Source organism: Struthio camelus, chromosome 2, assembly GCF_040807025.1.
Source record: "Struthio camelus isolate bStrCam1 chromosome 2, bStrCam1.hap1, whole genome shotgun sequence".
Classification (NCBI taxonomy): Eukaryota; Metazoa; Chordata; class Aves; order Struthioniformes; family Struthionidae; genus Struthio; species Struthio camelus.
The window spans coordinates 5,461,635-5,481,259 of NC_090943.1; the positions used below are offsets into that span (position 1 = coordinate 5,461,635).

A 19,625-nucleotide genomic window follows, 5' to 3' on the forward strand; every position below is an offset into this window, starting at 1 on the left:
GGGGGGTCCCCATTACTTCTGGAGGTTTGCATCGGAGGCATCCCCCGTTTCAACCAACCCTTTGGGGAAGGGAATCGCCACGGCACTTAGCGCTTGGCAGGGGCTGACCCCCGTTGCTGCTGGCGGGTTGGGGGCAGTGGAGTCCCTACTGCAGCTAGTGCCCGTCGGCGGAGGTGGGGCAGAGATCCCTCTTGCACTCAGTGTGTGTGTGTGGGGGGGGGGGTCTCCGGAGAGGGAGCTCTCCCTTGCTCCGGGAGGCTTTGGGGGGGGTCACCGTCCCCGGGGGCTCCTCTAGCCGCCTCCATCCCCGAGGCGTCCCGGGCGGAGGGCGGGTTTGGCTCCCCCGCCCGGCTCCCTCCCTCCCTCCCTCCCGGGGGTTTGCCCTGGGACGCGCCGGCGGCGCCGGGGCTGGCTCCTCCGCGGGCGGGCAGGGGTCAAGGGCAGCGGCCGGGGGGGGGGGGGGGGGAGATGCCAGAGCCGGGGCATTGCGGAGGCTCCGGCTGAGCGGGCAGCTCCAGCCCCGGAGAGACCCCCTGGGCCCCGCCGGCCTCATGGCGGGGCGGGCACCGCAGCGCAGCCTCCCGGCGGCCGCCGCCGCCGCCCTCCTGCTCCTGCCCGTAAGTGCCGAGGCCCGTTGGGGCCGTGGAGGGGGTGGCGCGGAGGGGCGAGGCGGGGGGAGAGGGGAGTCAGGGAAGGAGGGACGAGGACGCCCCACCACTGCGGGGAACCCCCTCGGTCTGGGAGGGAGCGGTGGCTGCGCTCCGCTTCCTCACGGGTCCCGCCCGCCGCTGAGGGACCCCCTGTGCCGGCGGCCGTTAACGGCTCCCTCCGTCTCCAGGCCCTGAGAGACCTCGGCCCGGTGGCCGTTAACGGCTCCCTCGCAGACCCCGCCCCCATCGCCGGCCACTGAGACCCCCTCCCCGTGCCCGTTGCCCACTCCCTCCGTCTCCAGGCACTGGGTGACCCCATCCCGGAGGCTGTTTCCCAACTGCTCCCTCACAATCCCGCACCATCCCTGGGTGCTGAGAGACCCTCTCTTGGCGGCCGTTACCTGCTCCCTCGCAATCCCGCCGGGCGCTGAGAGACCCCGTCCCCGTAGCCGTTAACGGCTCCCTCACCATCCTGCCCCATCGCTGGGCGCTGAGAGACTCCGTCCTGGTGGTTGGTCACCGCTGGGAACGACATGATCCCCTCCGAGCCTCCAGGCTGAGGCATGGCCTCTCTGGGCAGCCCCTTGTCAGGGAAGGAGCTGCTTCCCCTTTCCCCACGCCCTGATTCCCTTGGTGAAAAGGCCCAGCGTGGGGACCCGCCTGGGGTGGCAGCGCCAGCCCCAAAGGCTGTCCCTGCCCCACACGAAAGGGCTTTTCCTGCCACCTCTCCACTTCAGCGGGAGCACGAGTGGCCCAGGTGCTTCCCCTCATCCTCAGCCTCCCACCCACAGCCAACCTCCTTCTCCCCGCCGCGTGCGCTCAGTGTCCCATTACTCTTTCGCCGTAGGGATACGCAAATAAATAGTGGTGGTGAAGGACAGGGCTCAGCCCTTGCATCCAGTGTCGTGTTTGCTCTGCGGCCTGTGTCAGCCTGGGCTTAAAAAATCTTTCCTAGCCCAGGCTCCAAAGTTGGACCAACTTTTTTGGTGGCTTGTTTGTTTTAAGTGATAGTTTTACGCATGTTGAGTGATACTTGCAAAGCAAATGTGAGAGATTAAGCAGGAGATACATTGATCTTGCTTGTAATTCGTTACAGTTGTTGCTGTAGCGTTAAAAAAGGGGGCAGTGGTCCTTCTGGCTTGTAGTGCAATTGGCCCATCTTCAATATCCCCTTAGAAAAAAGGAAGAAAAGCTGTTTTATTGTCACCTGTTCTATCTTGTTTTGTTATCTAACTTTATAAAGAAGGGTAAAGGGAAGCCAGGTCTGGGAAAGCAAGAGGCTCGAAAGGAAAACAACTTCTTGTTAAGAGCTTCGCAGTCACTTTCTAGATCTTGGAAGAGAGAGCATTTTCTCAGCTTCGCTGATGCCTTTTTTACCAGTCAGAGATCAGGGCACATGGGATCAGAGTGGCATGAGCCTGTCTACACACTTGCTGTTTTCAATTGCAAACCTCACTTCTTCTTAGTCTCTGCTTCTGCCCTCTTCAATTCTAGAGTTTTGTTTCCCCTTGTTGCTTTCCCCAGCTCCAGAAAAATAGTTTAGTTTATGTTTTAAACTATGAGAGACTTCTTGCCAGTGAGGCTGACAGAGCCAAAGGTACCCAGAGTTGCCAGACTAATCCTTTTTCAGTGAATCAAATTATGTCGTGCGTTTCCACTCCAGATGCAATTTATGGACAGATTTTCAGTTTTCCGTAACTTTGCATTTGGATTATTTATGTAAATTTTGGTGGTTGGCTTGCTTCTTTAAAGACAAAACAACTTCCTTGAAAGAAAGATTTTGTTTTCAAAGTAGCGCAGATTAAGAATCAAAATGCCATTTCCAGAAAATCCTTTTATTCTGAGAGAAATGTATATTTTGAGTGTATTCTGAGTGTGCTTATGTGGAGGAGTGTGTCTGGATGTAGCACATTTGTGTCTGATACACACTCGTGTGTATGTTTGTGCTGTATGTTGTGATAATGTGCTTGAACACCATCTTCAGCCGTATGTACAGGTCACTCCTGTTGCTCCAGTTATAAGAAATGTGGAGCTTTTACTCTTCTTTTGGGGTTGTTTTCATCCATGAATGTAGCTGGCAAATCTGTATCTCTGCTTTAATTTAGACAAAATTTTGCACCCTGAAGCTTAAGAGCAACCTTTAAAAACGTTGGCTCATATCCAAAGCTCTCAAGTTCAGGTATAACTTGCAAACACTTGAAAGTTAACTTGGAGTCAATGTTGTCTATTCACATTTCTGGATTTGGGAAAAGACATAGCTGCTGCTTGTGGGAGCAAACCCTTATATGATTACATAAAGGAAGCTTGAGTTTTTACAGCAACTGAACAATTGTGTTTTATAGGAACTACAAATTTGCAACACTTAAGAAACGAGGCAACTTTCTAGTACAGAATTAGATCTGCCACATGAAAGTGCTGGTGCAAATGATCTGTCAGATTTCTCAGGGCTGGTCAGCAGAAGGGTGAAGACTTACACAGCGGGCTCTGAGATTTATGTTCTCCAGAGGGTTTCTGTACATATGATACAGTGGAAAATGCATATACTTGAATGTGAAAAACAAACAAACAAACCATAAAACAAAGGCAATTGAGTCCTTTGACATTTTGATATAGAGTCCTTGCTAAGCTCACATATTTGGGGGGAAGGGGAAAGATTTGTCAAAAACAAAAGCAAAGTTTGCTATAATTCCATATGCTCTCCTGAAACTATTAAAATAGCCAGAGCAGTTTGAATATATCAGCCAGTGGTGACGAGTTAAGTAATATTCCTGGTCTGAGACTGCCAAAATTCAGGCCTACTGTGAATTAATGCAGCATAAATGTCTCATCATGAGACGCCTCTGCTGGTGTAACACTTTGGCAGGGTTGAAAACTGTAGCCATCCTGTGGTAATTGCTGTACATTTGAAGGAGACAGTTGTATGCAAGGAAAAAAGGGTGATTGATGTTGATTGGTAGTTTTGCCATGATATTCATAGTGGCTGTCAGCTAGAAAACAAGCAGCCTTCAGCTTTTGTTGGTATAAAGCATCTGCTTATATTTTACTATTCCATCAATAGCTGGGGAGAAATAATGACTAAGTCCTCTAAACTCTGTGGCCCTTGTATAGCAAACTAGACCACAGTTCTTTCTGTCTTACTTCTTGTGTGCCTCCGTTGAAGCTAGGGGAGGAAGATGGTGTGCGGATCTCATTGCAGAGCATGTGCTATCAGCTCCACGTTTGTTCAGTTTTGTTCTTGTTAGGTTACAGCTCTACCAATAAACTAAAAAGTCCCAGGACCATTCCTCTAGCTTTGAGGCCAAATGCCAGGGAATGGCTTGTATCTATGCTATTAAACTTTCAGCCTCCAGAATGGGGTCACTTTGTGCAAACTGCCTACTGGACGTGGTCCATGGCCCTATCTAACTGTCAGATCATTCCCCAAAACTGTCTGAGATACTACTGGATGGTTTGGGGCAAAAATGTGGCCAGGGACCATTCTAAAAATTAAACAGTATAGATGATTAAATGCTTAAAACATGCCTTGCCATTTATGGATTTATTACCTTAGATGGAGCATACTGTACTCTCATTGCTCAGGGCTATCAGTGGTGCCTGAGGAAGGTATTTTTCTCTAAGGCTGACTCTTCACTGCTTTTAAATCAGCCTTCTTTGTGACAGTGACTACTGCAGGGTGATGTGATAATCTGAGATATTCACGGTGAAAAAAGTAAGGTAATGGAACATTATCAACTTTTTAAAGAGTGTGTTCCATATTTTCTTTTTTAATTTTGTTCTGCCTTATAGGTTATCAAACTAAATATTTAAAAAATATTACTTCTAGAGCAAACTTTTACACATTTCTGGATTTTTAAATATTTCTGCAGTTTTTTTGATTTTTTGGAGGGAGGGGGAGCGGAGGAAATCGGTATGGTAAAGATAGGCTACATTCACTGCTGAATTTGGTCATTTTAAGCTTATATCACCTTCAGCTTTACAACTCTGCAGCCCCAACAAGGAGCCTTTGGGGAAAAGCTAGTTTACTTTAGAATAAAACTTCATCCAGTAAATGACATTTCTGGAAGAATTCATTTTTCTCCACTCTGTCTGTAAATTGACATGAATAGATCAAATCTTGATCACACATGCATCCTTCTTTTCTTTCAAGCTATACCAGTTTCATCTGGAATGCAGTCTGTTCAACCTTAATTCTTAGTATAAAACTGGTGCTGTCCAACTAGCCACATGGCATCTTCATTGCTTAGTCCTAGATATGCAATGAAATGTGTCAAAGCACTACATAAACTTTTTCTTTGCCTCCTTATCTTTCATTAGAGCCATCCTTGACAATTAAACAGTTCCTGCTGATTTGCTTTATCAAGTGATTTCTTTACAGAGAATTACTTTCTTTTCCAGTTAATCCTTTTCATCTTAATAGATGTGAAAGTAGCTATATTTGTTTTGATCTGGTTAGCCTTGGTTGAAGTTTTATGCATATGTTTTCTTCTTCTCCGAAGAATTTGATGAACATTGCTGTGGCCCTTCTTATAAGAAAAAACAGAAACTAATTACTTGCTGTTGTGGTCAGAATCAGCTAACAAGTACTGTCCTTCAGAAAACAGATGCTTAATGATTTCATCAATTGTGTCCAAATGTGTGAAAATTCCCCTTCCAGTTTCTGTTGCCGGTGTACGAGTAATTCCTAGATGCTTCCTGCAATACTCTTTGCAATATAGAATGTCATGCTTTCGTTAAGTTGGGTAGCAGTCACTTCTCTGGGTCTGAGGACATTTGGATCAGCTCTCACAAGCAGAAGACCTGTCTGCTCTACGTGATCTTGACAAAGGCGATGCCATCTGGGAGGCGCGTGTGGCAGTTAAAGTGATGTTCATAACAGAAGGCTGTTTCAAAGAGATGAGTTTCAACAGCCTGTCCTGACCCCGGCTCAGGAGTACCTGTGCATGTGTGAGCGAGCCCACATTGTGAGACACTTGCTGGGACTGTGTTGATCCTCCCCCTGCGCGTCTTGTTCCCCAGATTGACAACTGTATTGCAGAACTAAATGGGTGGAAAACTTGGAAGTCGTCCTTCTCTGGGAATGATCAACTAACTGCCTGTATTTGTTCAGAAACTCAGCTTGCTTTCACTAAATAAGAAAGAAAATCCATTCAGTAGGTCAAGAGCTGAGTAGTACTTCAAGGGGGAGCTGTAATAAAGCAAAACTAATTAAAGACCTATAAAGTTTTATGTAATCCTAAGTGAATAACTGTCTACTCTCTTGGTTGTGTATGCAGTGAAAGTAAATAATGAATAATGTAGATGGAGATTAAAATACATTAGTTGTCCTCGATGCAATGCTAAACTCTTGCCCTCGTAATAGTAGCTGAAGTGCCAGAGAACTGGCACTCTTGCCTCTTGCCTCTGAGGGCTGTGGGGTAATCTCTCACCGTTACTTAAATTGCTGGGATGCAGGAGGTGTCTTGAATAGTGCTATTTCTGGGTTGTCCTATGTTTTGGGGTGCTGTCCTCTAGCAGGGGTGGCCTTTCGTGTGGAGAATCAGGGAGGAAGGAGTGAAAAAGGAAGAAGGGGAAAGCAAATAAAAGGAAGTGTGCTGATGAGTTTGAACAGGTTGTGTGGGGCTGGCAGCCAAGCTCTGCTCGTAGGCATCTCAGTGCGTGAACTGAAGTATCAATTCCATTTGAGTGGCAGTAGCAGACTCCCACAGCTCAGCCACAGCTTGGATTTTAGGAGGATCCACGCCAGCAGAAGCAGATAGATGGACTGTGAGCCAGCTCCAGTAGCTGTACTTTGTAGTGTGGACAACACAGGCGTAACCTTTTTGCTTTCTCAGCTCCAGTCCTCGGGACTGCTCAGAGGAGTGCTCTGCTCGTGTTGTTTCCTTTTCTTGGGAGCAAGGTCCTCTAGGGACCAGTCTGCTCCTGTTGTCAACTGACTCTTTCAAAGCAGCATGGAAGGCCAGGGCTATCTCTGGCTAACTGGCAAGCAAGAATGATGCCTCAGAGCACATGACAGGATTTTGATTAGGTGAACTCCAAATTAGGTGGAGAGAGGATCTGAAAATGAACCTTTCTTCATCCACCTTTATCTAATACCAGCTGGGAGATGAGCTATTTAAAGTCCATCTTGGAGATCAGAGACCTTCCTAAGAGTAACAAAACCCTACTTTCTTAAAGCACGTATCTTTTCATGAACATTTTCAAGTCTTGGCAGAATTTCAGTATTTATTTCTGACAAGAAGAAAAAGTTAAGTAGAAAATTCTGTTTTTAAATATAAAAATAATTTTAAAATGCCTTAAATGCATTCCTTTATGCATTTAATATATATAAATATATTCCTTTCATGACATTGAAAATCATAATCTTTCAATCAGTGCTTGCCAGCAGGTTGAGGAGGGTGATCCTTCCCCTCTACCCAGCACTGGCGAGGCCACACCTGGAGTGCTGTGTCCAATGCTGGGCTCCCCAATACGAGAGAGACATGGAGCTGCTAGAGTGACTCCAGCCAAGGGCCACAAAGGTGATTAAGGGACTAGATTATCTGTCATATGAGGAGAGACTGAGAGCTCTGTTCAGCCTGGAGAAGAGAAGGCTCAGGGAGATCTTATCAATGTTTATAAGTATCTGATGACAAGATGGTAAAGAAGATGGAGCTCTTCTCATTGGTGTCTTCTCCAGATGAAAGGCAATGGGCACAAATAGAAGCACAGGAAATTCTCTTTCAGCATAAGAAAACACTTTCTTATTGTAAGGATGACTGAGCACTGGAACAGGTTGCCCAGAGAAGTTGTAGAGTGTCCATCCTTGGAGATATTCAAAAGCCATCTGAACCTGGTCCTGGGAAGCCTGCTCTAGGTGACCCTTCTTGAGCAGGGAGTTTGGACCAGATGATTTCCAGAAGTCCTTTCCAACCCCAACTATACTGTGATGCTGCGATTCTATGATTATAAGAACAGAGTCCAAAATGTTAGTATTATTAGTGAAAAATCTCAAAGCCTATAGATTTCTGGTTATTGCTTGAGATACAGTCTGTAAACTGATAATATAATTACAGCACTATTAGGAGGTAGGGTTTGGGAGTAACAGTTAGCTATTATTCTCACTACCATATGGGCTATATGTCCTAGAATCACAGAATAATAATAATAAAAAAAATCAGGATGTAAGGGACCTCTGGAGGTCTCTTGTATAGCCTCCTGCTCAAAGCAGGGCTAACTCCACGGATCAGGCTGCTCAGCGTTGAGTTTTGAAAATCTACAAGGATGGAGTTTCCACAGTATCTCTGGACACCTTTTCTAATGCTCAACCATTTTCATGGTGCCTAATTTTTTCTTCATGTCTGGTCAGAATTTCCTTGGTGCACATTGTGAATGTTGCCTCTTGTGCTTTTCCTGTACACTTCTGAGAAGAGACTGACTCCTCTGAAACTCCCCCTTTAGCTAGTAAAGGACTGTTGTTAGATCTTCCCTTGTTCGAGTCTTGGAGTCCAATTACACTGTGATATCTGTTTTCAGATACAAAAACTAAAGATGGGCTCTAGCCCCAGAGAGCTAATGGTTTAGGAATGAAGCAGTGGATGAAAAGAAAGAGAATTAAGCATGACACAGAGGCGGCACTAGTCATCAACAGTGAACTATCATGATGTCTTCACAGAACCACAGAATGACAAAATCACAGAATGGTTTAGGTTGGAAGGGACCTCTGGAGATCATCTAGTCCAACCTCCCTGCTCAAGCAGGGGCCTCTAGAGCATATTGCCCAGGATCACATCCAGACGGGTTTTGAATATCTGCAGCGAAGGAGACTCCACAACCTCCCTGGGCAACCTGTTCCAATGCTCTGTCACCCTCACAGTGAAGAAGTTTTTCCTCACGTTCAGACGGAACTTCCTGTGTTTCAGTTTGTGCCCGTTGCCTCTTGTCCTGTCACTGGACAACACTGAAAAGAGGCTGGCCCCATCCTCTTGACACCCCCCACCCCTTCAGATGCTTGTACACATTGATGAGATTGCCTCTCAATCTTCTCTTCTCCAGGCTGAACAGGCCCAGCTCTCGCACCCTTTCTTCAGAGGAGAGACACTCCAGTCCCCTCAATCATCTCTGTAGCCCTCCGCTACACTCTCTCCAGGAGTGCCATGTCTCTCTTGTCCTGGGGAGCCCAGAAGTGGACACAGAACTCCAGGTGAGGCCTCCCCAGGGCTGAGTAGAGGGGCAGGATCACCTCCCCCGACCTGCTGCCAACACTCTGCCTAATGCACCCCAGGATCCCATTGGCCTTCTTGGCCACAAGGGCACACTGCTGGCTCATGTTTAACTTGTTGTCCACCAGGACTCCCCCCAGGTCCTTTTCTGCAGTGCTGCTTTCCAGCAGGTCAACCCCCAGCCTGTCCTGGTGCATGCAGTTATTCCTCCCCAGGTGCAGGACCCTGCACTTGCCCTTTGTTGAACTTCAGGAGGTTCCTCTCCGCCCACCTCTCCAGCCTGTCCAGGTCCCTCTGAAAGGCAGCACAGCCCTGTGGTGTATCAGCCACTCCTCCCCATTTTCTATTGTGAGCAAACTTGCTGAGGGTGCACTCTGTGCCTTCCTCCAGGTCATTGATGAGTAAGTTAAACAAGACTGGAGCCAGGACTGACCCCTGGGGGGCACTGCTAGCTACAGGCCTCCAACTAGACTCTGCGCCACTGACCACAACTCTCTGAGCTCGGCCATCCAGCCAGTTCTCAATCCACCTCACTCTCCACTCATCCAACCCACGCTTCCTGAGCTTACCTAGGAGGATGTGATGGGAGACAGTGTCCAAAGCCTTGCTGAAGTCCAGGGAGACAACATCCATTGCTCTGCCCTCATCTACCCAGCCAGGCATCCCATCAGAGAAGGCTATCAGATTGGTCAAGCATGATTTCCCTTTGGTGAATCCGTGCTGACTACTCTGGATCACCTTCTTGTCCTCCACATGCTTAATAAGGACCTCCAGGATGAGCTGTTCCATGACCTTTCCAGGGATGGAGGTGAGGCTGACAGGCCTGTAGTTTCCTGGCTCCTCCTTCTTGCCCTTTTGGAAGACTGGTGTGACACTGGCTTTCTTCCAGTCCTCAGGCACCTCTCCTGTTCTCCAGGACCTTTCCGAGATGATGGAGAGTGGCCTAGCAATAACATCCGCCAGCTCCTGCAGCACTCGTGGGTGCACCCCATTGGGGCCCATGGGTTTGTGGATGTCAGATTTGCCTAAATGATCTCTAACCCGACCCTCCTCGACCAAGGGAGAATCTTCCTTTCTCCAGCCTTCCTCTCTTGTCTCCAAGGTCTGGAATTCCTGAGGGCTGGCCTTAGCAGAGAAGACTGAAGCAAAGAAGGCATTCAATAACTCTGCCTTCTCTGTATCCTTCATTATCAGGGGACCCGCCCCATTCGGCAGTGGGCCCACATTTTCCCTAGTCTTCCTTTTGCTATTGATGTATTTGAAGAAGCCCTTCTTGTTGTCCTTGACATCCCTTGCCAGATTTAATTCCAAATGGGCCTTAGCCTTCCTCATTGCATCCCTGGATACTGTGACAATGTCCCTGTATTCCTCCCAAGTGGCCTGTCCCCTTTTCCACATTCTGTACACTTCCTTCTTCTGTTGGAGTTTTGCCAGGAGTTCCTTGCTCATCCATGCAGGTCTCCTGCCCGCTTTGCTGGATTTCTTCCTCAGAGGGATGCACCGATCTTGAGCCTGGAGGAGGTGATGCTTGAATATTAACCAGCTTTCTTGGACCCCTCTTCCTTCTAGGGACCTACCCTTTATTCAAAGGAACATTTTTTGGAGGATATCCAGGTACTATTAAGACTATTACTACTATGCAGGACAGTAGAAGTGCTATTGCTGATGTTCCATGTACTGCAACAGCTGATATCACTAACTGATTAATGTCTTGATCGAGAATGAGAGATTGTAAAAAAGCTGGAGATATTTTGGCAGAGGCCCTGAAAAAATGATGAGGATCTCAAATTTGATGAGCTAGAACTGGGGGAGCTGTGAGGGGAGGCCTCAGAATGTAGTGACAGGGTGATAACGGTGGATGGGTGAATGATCTTTGCAGGAACTATCCAGGTAGATGTAAGTTTGCCTGGGGGAAGTAGCTGATACACTGTACTGGGATTAATTTTAGTAAATGAGACTTTCAGGTTTAAGCTAGTCACCCTGGGTTCCCTATGTGGCCAGTAGAGAGTGGTCTATGGGTCCAGAGCATGAGTCTTCTCTTCCTAAAGTGGATATTTAAAGTTGAGGTGATGTACTGTGCCTTGACAGTGCTGCTTTTTTCCACCATATATCCGCTTAAGGTAATGGGTTCTGAGGTAGATGAGTGAGGTGAATCTATAGGAGATGCTAAGGGGATTCGTAGTAATGTGGAGTGTAAAGGGTTGGCAAGAATTAGTCATGATCTTGATGTGAAGACCTAGGAAAAGGGCAGACATGGAGCAGGAGCAGCGTGAAGGCCTTACTCCCCTTCCAGGTGCTGAACATGATATCCACAGATATCACAGGGAATGAAGAGCACAACTCTTCAAGGGTGTGTGGCACTGAAAAATCTTTCCACTAAATAATTTTATTTTAAGACAGCTGTAGTCCATAGTTCAAATGTTATTTTACTCTTTCTTAATATCTCGTGTTGCTTTGGGAAGGCATGGAGACTTGACTGGACAAGTCCAGATGCTGGGTGGCCATTAACAGCTCCCCTTTATAAGCTGTGATTCAGAAAGACAGTTAGCACACACATACTTTTGAGTGCATCAAGAACCTCCCTTGTTCAGCAAAGCAATTAGGCAGATGCTTAATGAAGGCGTATCTCCAAGTTTTACTGACAATGGTCCTGTTTAGTTGTGGGCTCAGTCTGGCAGATACTTGAGTTCCTGAATAATGGAACGGACCATGTTTTTAGTTGCCTTATTGAACTCATGTCATACTTCTCATTCTATGCAGACTTATTTCTCCAGACTTCCTGGAAGAACTGCAGAATATATGATGTCCTCTATGATCATAGAGCAACGTCTCCTGCATTATTTAGGGCTCTCTATCTAGTAGCACTATTTTATCTAGCCATCAGGATTAATTTAGGGGCAAGTAATGACATGGAGTTGAAAGAGCTGTAGGGTAACTGGAAAAGGAGACTCTGTTTTTCTTGAGCTGTCCTAGCAGTCTTTCCTTTTAGTGTAACCTTAGGTGGTTCAGGTTTCGGGTCTCAGGTTCCTATGAAAACTTATGTTTAGGCCTTCCATCACAAATAGAAATTATTTTTCTGGTGAAGCAGAAGCAAACTATTGTATACAGCTGAATGCTGCTGCACTAGTAAAGTTACAGAGTTGTGAAAGACCAAAGGTATCTTGAATGAGGACTGAAATTTTTTGATTCTTCTACAGCAGCAGACTTCCACTGTGCTGGTGTTCTTAGCACTGTCTTATAATGAGCAACTGTTGAGCATACATCTAAAGTAAAAGTAACCATACAGCAATGAAAGTAAATCCATCGTGAGTGCAAAGACAACTGCCATCCCTCCTCTCCCAGGCTACCCTCTGTTTTCCCTCTCTGAGTAGCATTTTTCACTCCCCTGGATGTATATAATCCTTCGGCTGATTAGTAGTTCACAAGTATTCTGGGTCTCCTCATACTCTCCCATGTAGTGCCATCTCCTGTTAGAGAGAAAGAGCATCTCAGATGAATTTTGGCACTTATTAGAAGAGCATTCCACTGAATACCTACTGTTTTCCCCAAAACATTTGTTTTCACACACTAGTACTGGCGATGGTAGAAACCTCTGTAAATCTTGCGAGATGCCCACCCGGACTGGAAATTCCCTAGCTGTATTCAAACAGAGTAGGGGTTTTGTCAAAGAACAGTGGGATTTGCTTTGATTTTGCTACATGGTGCTCTTTCACTGATTATATTTTCATGGTGAAGTTATACGCGTCTGTTTTCCTAAACTGAGCCTCTGTGGACACAAGCTAACCTTTTTTTGTATTTAACTGGACTGCTGCTCTGAGACACTTCTTCCCAATTCTGTTATGCAGCTCTGAAAACTGCTGTGACTTATGTTTAGGGGAACACTCGATCTTCATAGAAATGGTGCAGTTGAGAGCTTAACATTGATAAGGTTGCCTTTGAGCCAAGAGGTTTTCTTAAATTAATTTATTTGAATTGTCTAATTGAAGCGCTAAAATAAAATACCGCTGAATCCTTCTTTTTGAATGCTGGGGCACTGGTTGCCAAATCTACAATGTACCAACTTTCTACATGCTAACTGCAGTTTTACTATGATGTTAATATTGAAACAGGGGCCTAGAATTGAGGCCTCAGCTCTCCTAGATGTTTTACAGAAACCCTTGGGAGGAGGTACAGAAAGGATTTTTATAGCAGTGCTACTTCACTGATGGGAAAGCTGCTACCTGTAAATATTTGGACCCTGCTTGCTGCTGATGCCATTCTCTGTGTTTCAACTGTCATATCTTGAGCTTAAAGAAAGAGTTAGAAGCCTGGAGCTGAGCATGGGGGTGGAAGCTCAGGCTTTCTGTAATGGAGGTCAGAGAAGGGCAGGCCGAAGTACCTCTAGAGATAAGCGCACAGACTCAGCTCTTCATAGTTCTTCTCCACACACCGAAAGGGTTAGACAGACAAAGTTGTGTTCTGAACTTTTTGTTGATTATGACTCTGTAGGTGTGTACCTAAACTGTATCTTGGTTGGAGAATGTCATTCTCATGTAGTACATCTGTCAATAGGATTAGGGATGTTGTGGATAGGAGAGTGAAGTGGATGTGTTTTTTCATGTGAAAGCCTTGTGCTTTGTGCAGTTTGTGAACCTGATGCATTCTGAAGCAGGCCCATTTTGTTTCATTCAGAAGGAACAATATGGAAGGGACCTTTACAAGGAAAATTAAAATCCAGTATAGGTGAAATAGAAGTGACTTCGGTTGTTACTTCTCCATTGAGCTTGTCTGATTCCTGCTCCATCAATGAAGGAGCTTAGAAGGGAAGAGGAGTGGATGGCAATTGTCTCCTCTTTCTTTAATACACTCAAATCTGTGCCTGCAGTCTTAAGTTAGTCATCTAAGCTAGGCATAAGCACCCTCCTAATATCATTCATGCCATTATCATAGATCTCTGTCCCAGGATTGGAAACTGCTTTGAGTTTCAAAGGAGCGTAGATGGCTAAGTTAGACTTAATTTTTATGTTGCAAAGGAGACATGGTCTGGATCCTTCTCATCTGCTATGATGTGAGCTCATGTTGTGATCTATAACAGTACAAAATTATTCATTGTTGGAAGGTCACGTTTTCTTTTTTGGTAAATGAAAGAAAACAGCACTCCAGATAACTTTATAAGATGGTGATGTATTCCTGTCTTGTGTAGCCATTACTGCTAAGAATGTTTTCCTCCGTCTTTTTGTATATAATGTTTAAAGATAGTTTAAGAAGGATTTATTTTATTGAAAATATATATCTGCAGTAGAAATTCCTACATCTAAATTAGTCTGCCCTTGTAGTGGGTGAGACCCAGCTAATGAAGTCAATATAGGTCAGGGCCTGATTCATTTCAACTTAAAGTTTTAAAATATGGCAGATGAACTGCATCTGAAAAATTTCTGTTTCTCTGCCTAAACTGTAAAGGGAGCCCTGCATGATCAGCTGAGCTGTTGCTCTCTTTATTTTGGAAGTCTGAACTAGTTGAGATAAATCCCACAGATTTCCTGGTCCTCTGATCAGATGCTGATATAGTTCCACAGGATGGGCTTCTCTACGTCCTCACAAGTACTAGATCCTACATTTTTTGCAAAGCAGAGTTTTTACTATGCTATTTTGAGACTAGATCGCAGATGTTAACACCTCAGATTTTTTCAGCGTGCCACCAGCAGCTGTTTTACAAGGAGCTACAACAGCATTTTCTAAAAAGTTGGATTTTTTTATCAGATAACTAGAATATGGTATCTGAGAATTCTTATGTGAGATTGAGAAAGCAGAGTGCCATGTTTGGCAGCATTCGCTGCCTCCATAACTTCACTCTCTCCACTCCGCAGCAAATGTTGCAATTTCATGTACCATCCTTTCCCACTTCAGCTCTTTCCCTCAGTTTTCAGTCATGCTGACTTCATCCATTTTGCTTCTCATTACTACTAGATATTTAAACTTGCAAGATGCGGTCCACTGTATCACCTTGATAGCCCCATGCCTATATTGACAGTTTTAGATCATATTCATAACTATTTGGACTTTTCTATATGACTGTAGCCCTTTCTAATATATTTGAGAGAAGAAATAAACCTCTCCTGCGCAGGTGGTTCGCAGTGGAACTGTTTGTTTGTTTTCTCTATACCACTACTTAGAAGAATGCAGTAATCTTACCGATCAGGACTCTATGCTAATAGAAATTAAGGTACAAGTCTACTTTAGTCTGCATGAAGCAACCACAAATTCTGGTAGGAACTGAGAGGAGACAACACTACATTGGGTCAGACATTTGTCTATGCCCAGAGCTCTCCATATGGATCCATTAAGGTATGTTATATATAGTTATATATGTTAGAAAATGTTGAATATGTGTATTTATTACTTCATGTTAGTAGTTCATGGAAGTGCTCGTGTGATGAGGAACAAACTGTACATAAACAAACGTCTGCAGGATTGTGGCCGTTTCATGGGCATTTTCAGAGGAAGAGCACATGGTGCTACTAGTGACTTGCAGCTTCTCAAGTCTCTCTCTCTTAGATCTTGCACTTTTCACCTGCCTTTCCCATATCTAGACATGATCTTATGGCAAGTTCCTTTGATGGTGTCTTGTAGTGGTATGCCCTCTGACCTTTCATGGATGGATGAAGAGCAAAGGCCATGGTCAAGGGGAAAAAAGGTCTAATGAAGTGACCAAGAGAGAGACAGGCAGTGCACTAGAACAATTCATCCACCTTTTTCCTGAAAGCCCTCTCAGATGTGAACAGGAAGTGAGCCAAAGGCTGGATATTTTGTTCTGGAAAGTCAGCACTAGCCTGAAAACTATTCATTGCTGTAGAAAATAAAGGACTCCTTTTCTCCTTAATCTCTGGCTTGGTGTATTATTTTTATTTTTTCCTAAATAGTGGCTCATAGAAATTAAGAAAGATATTTCAGTGCATATTTCAGATTAATGTGCAAGACAGTGTAGAACTGACTTGGTGGGAAGAGGACTTGGGACGGTAGGTGTCTTAAGAGGAAATGCAGTTTGAGTAAAGTAGTACTTTAGTTACCGAAGGCAACTAATATTTCAATAAATGTATACTAAAGGCCTAGTTCTTTATCTTGAAAATTATACATAACTTAGATCTTTCTTTTTTTGCTGTACTTATTATTTAAAGGTTTTGTTTTTAGGCTCTGTTTGTCTGTTTTAAATATAATTTAAAAAATTAGTGTTACACACAAGAAAGGCATTTGTTATGGTAAGTGGAGAGAAAATGAAAGCAAAAGTAACGTAATATGTGGAAGGCATTTTTCCTGCTAGCCAAGTGAACCTAAGTTGACCGTAAAGCAAATGTGACATTTAACCTTTTTCGTTCCTACACGTTGTGCTAAACTTGACCTCTATCTGTTCTTTCCCATCATCTTATGAAGTGGACAGCTGACCATGCAGTGTATTTACAGTATATGTAGATGTCTTGAGTTTCTTCTTTCAAGTGTGAGACATTGCTTTGGCCTGTGAGGTAGCAGAGCGGGAAGACAGAAGGGAAGAAATGCCTGTGCTATGTCAACTCACATGACTGTATCTGACATGACCACTAGGGAGTCGGCTTTATAGCAGACTCGATTGAGTACAGGGCCCTGTAAGATAGCATCTGCTCTGCCTGCGGAACAGAGCTGTTAACTTTCCCTGTCTCCTTGACGTGACCATGCATGGTCAGTAGCCTAGAAGGATTTGCTATGGGAGGCAGGAGTTTGAGTCTCCCTGGAGGAGAAAAAACGGCTTCACCATGTTTATTAGACAGGAATAAAATCTGGGAAGGACTTTTTCTTTGTATTTCAAGACTCTGTATTTTATAAAATACCAACAAAGTGAAGTGTATAAAAATGTTATTTTACAAAGAATAGCTGCTCTTTGGAGGCTAACATTGCTGATGAATTCTATTGCTATGATCGTTTATTACACTGCTTATTAAGTGATAAGGAATTCAATGACATAAAAAGGGTTCTGAAATCACTTTATGCATCTTAAAGCACTGAAATGTCATATCCACAATCAAGGGTATGGTCATTTCTCCGAGCAAGAGCTGCTTGTCATTCTTCATAAGTAGAAGAGCAATTTTGTGCTTTTCCAAGGTTTTATATCCCCTCAGAAATAGTCAGGAAGCTTTTGTTTCACAGTCTGAAAATGGAAGCTTCTGTTAATGATGCGTCACTCTTGAGTTTTCTGATCTCTTTTAGTTCTGCCGTTCTCAGACAGAATTTTGTACAGCTACTCTTGCTCCCAGCATCATCCCAACTCAGCTGTACATTTAGATGTACGGTTTGGGGGGCTACCTCTCCTCTGTCTGCAGTGGGCACTTCTGTAATTTCAGCTTTCACATAGTCCTTGTCTTCACTTCTAAATATATTTCCTAAAATCTGGTTTGTTATGTTTTTTTTTTCTTACCGAACCTGCAGCTTTCTTGAAGTGCCTGTGTTGATATTACTGCTCTCTTTTTATCTAGTGTTTGATCTCAGAGGAGAGCTCAACATTTTGAATTCTGAGTGTCAGAAACTCCTATATTTCTTAATGGGTAACAAGAACCAAGGATCACCTTAACAGGGATGCCTGCTTTTCCTATACAGTCAATAGAAACACTTTCCTCAAGCCTTCTGAATTGCTCTTTGGCAATTCCTGTCTCTCCTTCTTCTCTGTGCATGGATCTTTAGCACCTATGTAGACTTTTAAAGTTAATTGAGATAAATTCCACATATGATCTTGAGTGGGGTGTGATTCTTCTGCTATGTTTTAGGCATATACTTTAAGGCAAGATAAATTGTGTCCTCCTGAGCTTTGTTGATACTATTGAGTAGGTACCACAAGAAGAGGCCCAGGATAGGTAGTTCATTGGCCTTTTTCTGCATTTAGTCTTATGAACGCCACCTGATGTCATGGAGCTGAGCAAGTGTAACCATGAATGTTCTCTGTATTGAGGGGATGTTTGCACCTGAACTAGTTATGAATGGGAATGGCTGTAAAAGTGCTGGCCATTGTTCTACTCATAAATGAGAAAATCTGCCCTTCTCTGCTGCTTTACTGTTTGTTTTGTTTTGTTTCTCTCTGTTCATCCAGATAGTTCTCCACTGTGAATCTTCTGTGAACCTGCCCTTGTCTGTTCTGCTGGAAAAGTACTGTGAAGCTTTGTCAGCCCGCACCAATGTCACAGGTATTTATATTTCTCTTTCTCTGTGGCTTCTTATTACCGTAGGATCTGTTTTCAGTGTCCTTGCTCCACGAACCTCTTTCCCCACTGCGATAAACACAGTGCCACCAGCCTTGTGTTTTCAGTGGTAAGAATGTACAATGGTGTGACGTAGGAAGAAAGTTTTGAATTTTGCACACCTGGAAACAGCTGCAGATGTACTGATAACAACACCCATCTTTCATAATTTAGTCTGTTGACCTGATCATATCCATTAACTGATCAGACAGCTGAAGGTCAACACATTTAAACTATCTATATTCAGACTGGTCCAGACTCATGCCGAAGGCTGCCCACAGTTCTGCAAAAGCAGCATGGGGCATCAAGGCTGGGTAATGAAAGACAAGTGAATGTGTGAGTCATATCTGGCCCTTATGTGACATTTACTGTAGAAACTAAGGTGCTCTGACCAGACTGACAGCTCATCTGCAGCTGGAGATGGACCTTGGACCATCTCAGTCAGGCCAATGGAGTATCTGTCATGAAAAACACTAGTCCTTCAATTCAAAACATGGTACACAAGCTTAACTTCAAAGCTTTATTACTTTTCCTGATCCTACCCTCAAGTCTCCAAAGCCTGAATCTAACTTCTCAGGTTAGGAGAGAAGGATTTTCTGGCAGAGAGATAGGACAGGAGCACTGAGGGGCACTGGCAGTGGAATGCAGAGAGAAGAGGATATCACAGACTCTCTAGAAGGGAAAGTGCAGACAGTAGAAAGGAGTAGGGAGAATATGAGGCCTTCGCCTTGCTCATGCCAGTTTTTAAAAGTAGGGCAAAGCACTGATTCTTGTTCTGAAGTGCTGTGACTGGCTAAAATTCATCAGCATGAAAAGGATATTGTCATAACTGTGAAATTGGATCCAGCCATGCTTCAGAAGAAGCACATCGCCAGCCGCTTCTCTGCAGGGTGACTGAGGACAGATGCTGCAATCAATAATGCTACTGGGAGGAGAGATAAGATTGTTATTTCCCCTGCACACCCTGTGACTCTCTTTACCCCTAGTAAATCGACATGGGTGAGAAGTTTAATCTGTTATGAATGCAGATATTACCATTCAGCTAGTTCTCCAGCCATGAGTGATGACCAAAGAAGTGAGGCTTAAGGAAAAGTTAAACTCTTTCCACATAATATGGCAGATCAGTTGTGTTTTACTCTGACTGTATCAATTCCATCAGGACAATAAGGTGATCTACCTTTATACTTAAGTCTAAAAGTTTTGTTGCCTAAACTACCTCTTATTTTGCATATGAATGGGTGCATTGACTTGTATTATGAACCTAGCCTGAACTCTGCAACTTGTGCCATTGCCTACCAGGGAGCAACTCTGCCTCATGCTTGTATTAATTTTAATGATCATCCATTCCATTCCATAGCTGAAAACAAGGGAAAGATGGATGAGATTTTGTGAAAACTTCCATAATTTTGGATCCTTCTTGCAGGTGTTCTTTGCATCTTTAATATTTTTGCAAATATTATTGTAAATCTTTCCATTAAGTCCTAATGTGCATTTTGTTCTTCCCTCTCCAGAGATTTTATTGCAGAAACTAAATTTCACAC

General features: G+C 44.3%; 1 protein-coding gene across 2 annotated transcripts in view; it reads left to right on the forward strand.

Annotated features, from left to right (window-relative positions):
- Positions 1-466: 466 nt before the first annotated feature.
- CRHR2 (corticotropin releasing hormone receptor 2) overlaps positions 467-19,625 on the forward strand; it is a 164,436-nt gene continuing 145,277 nt past the window's right edge. For both annotated transcript variants that reach the window (XM_068934146.1, XM_068934147.1), the window contains exons 1-2: positions 467-617; positions 17,937-18,030. In XM_068934146.1, the coding sequence (XP_068790247.1) occupies positions 552-617; positions 17,937-18,030 (160 nt within the window). In that variant the 5' untranslated portion in view covers positions 467-551. The remainder of the gene's footprint in view (positions 618-17,936; positions 18,031-19,625) is intronic.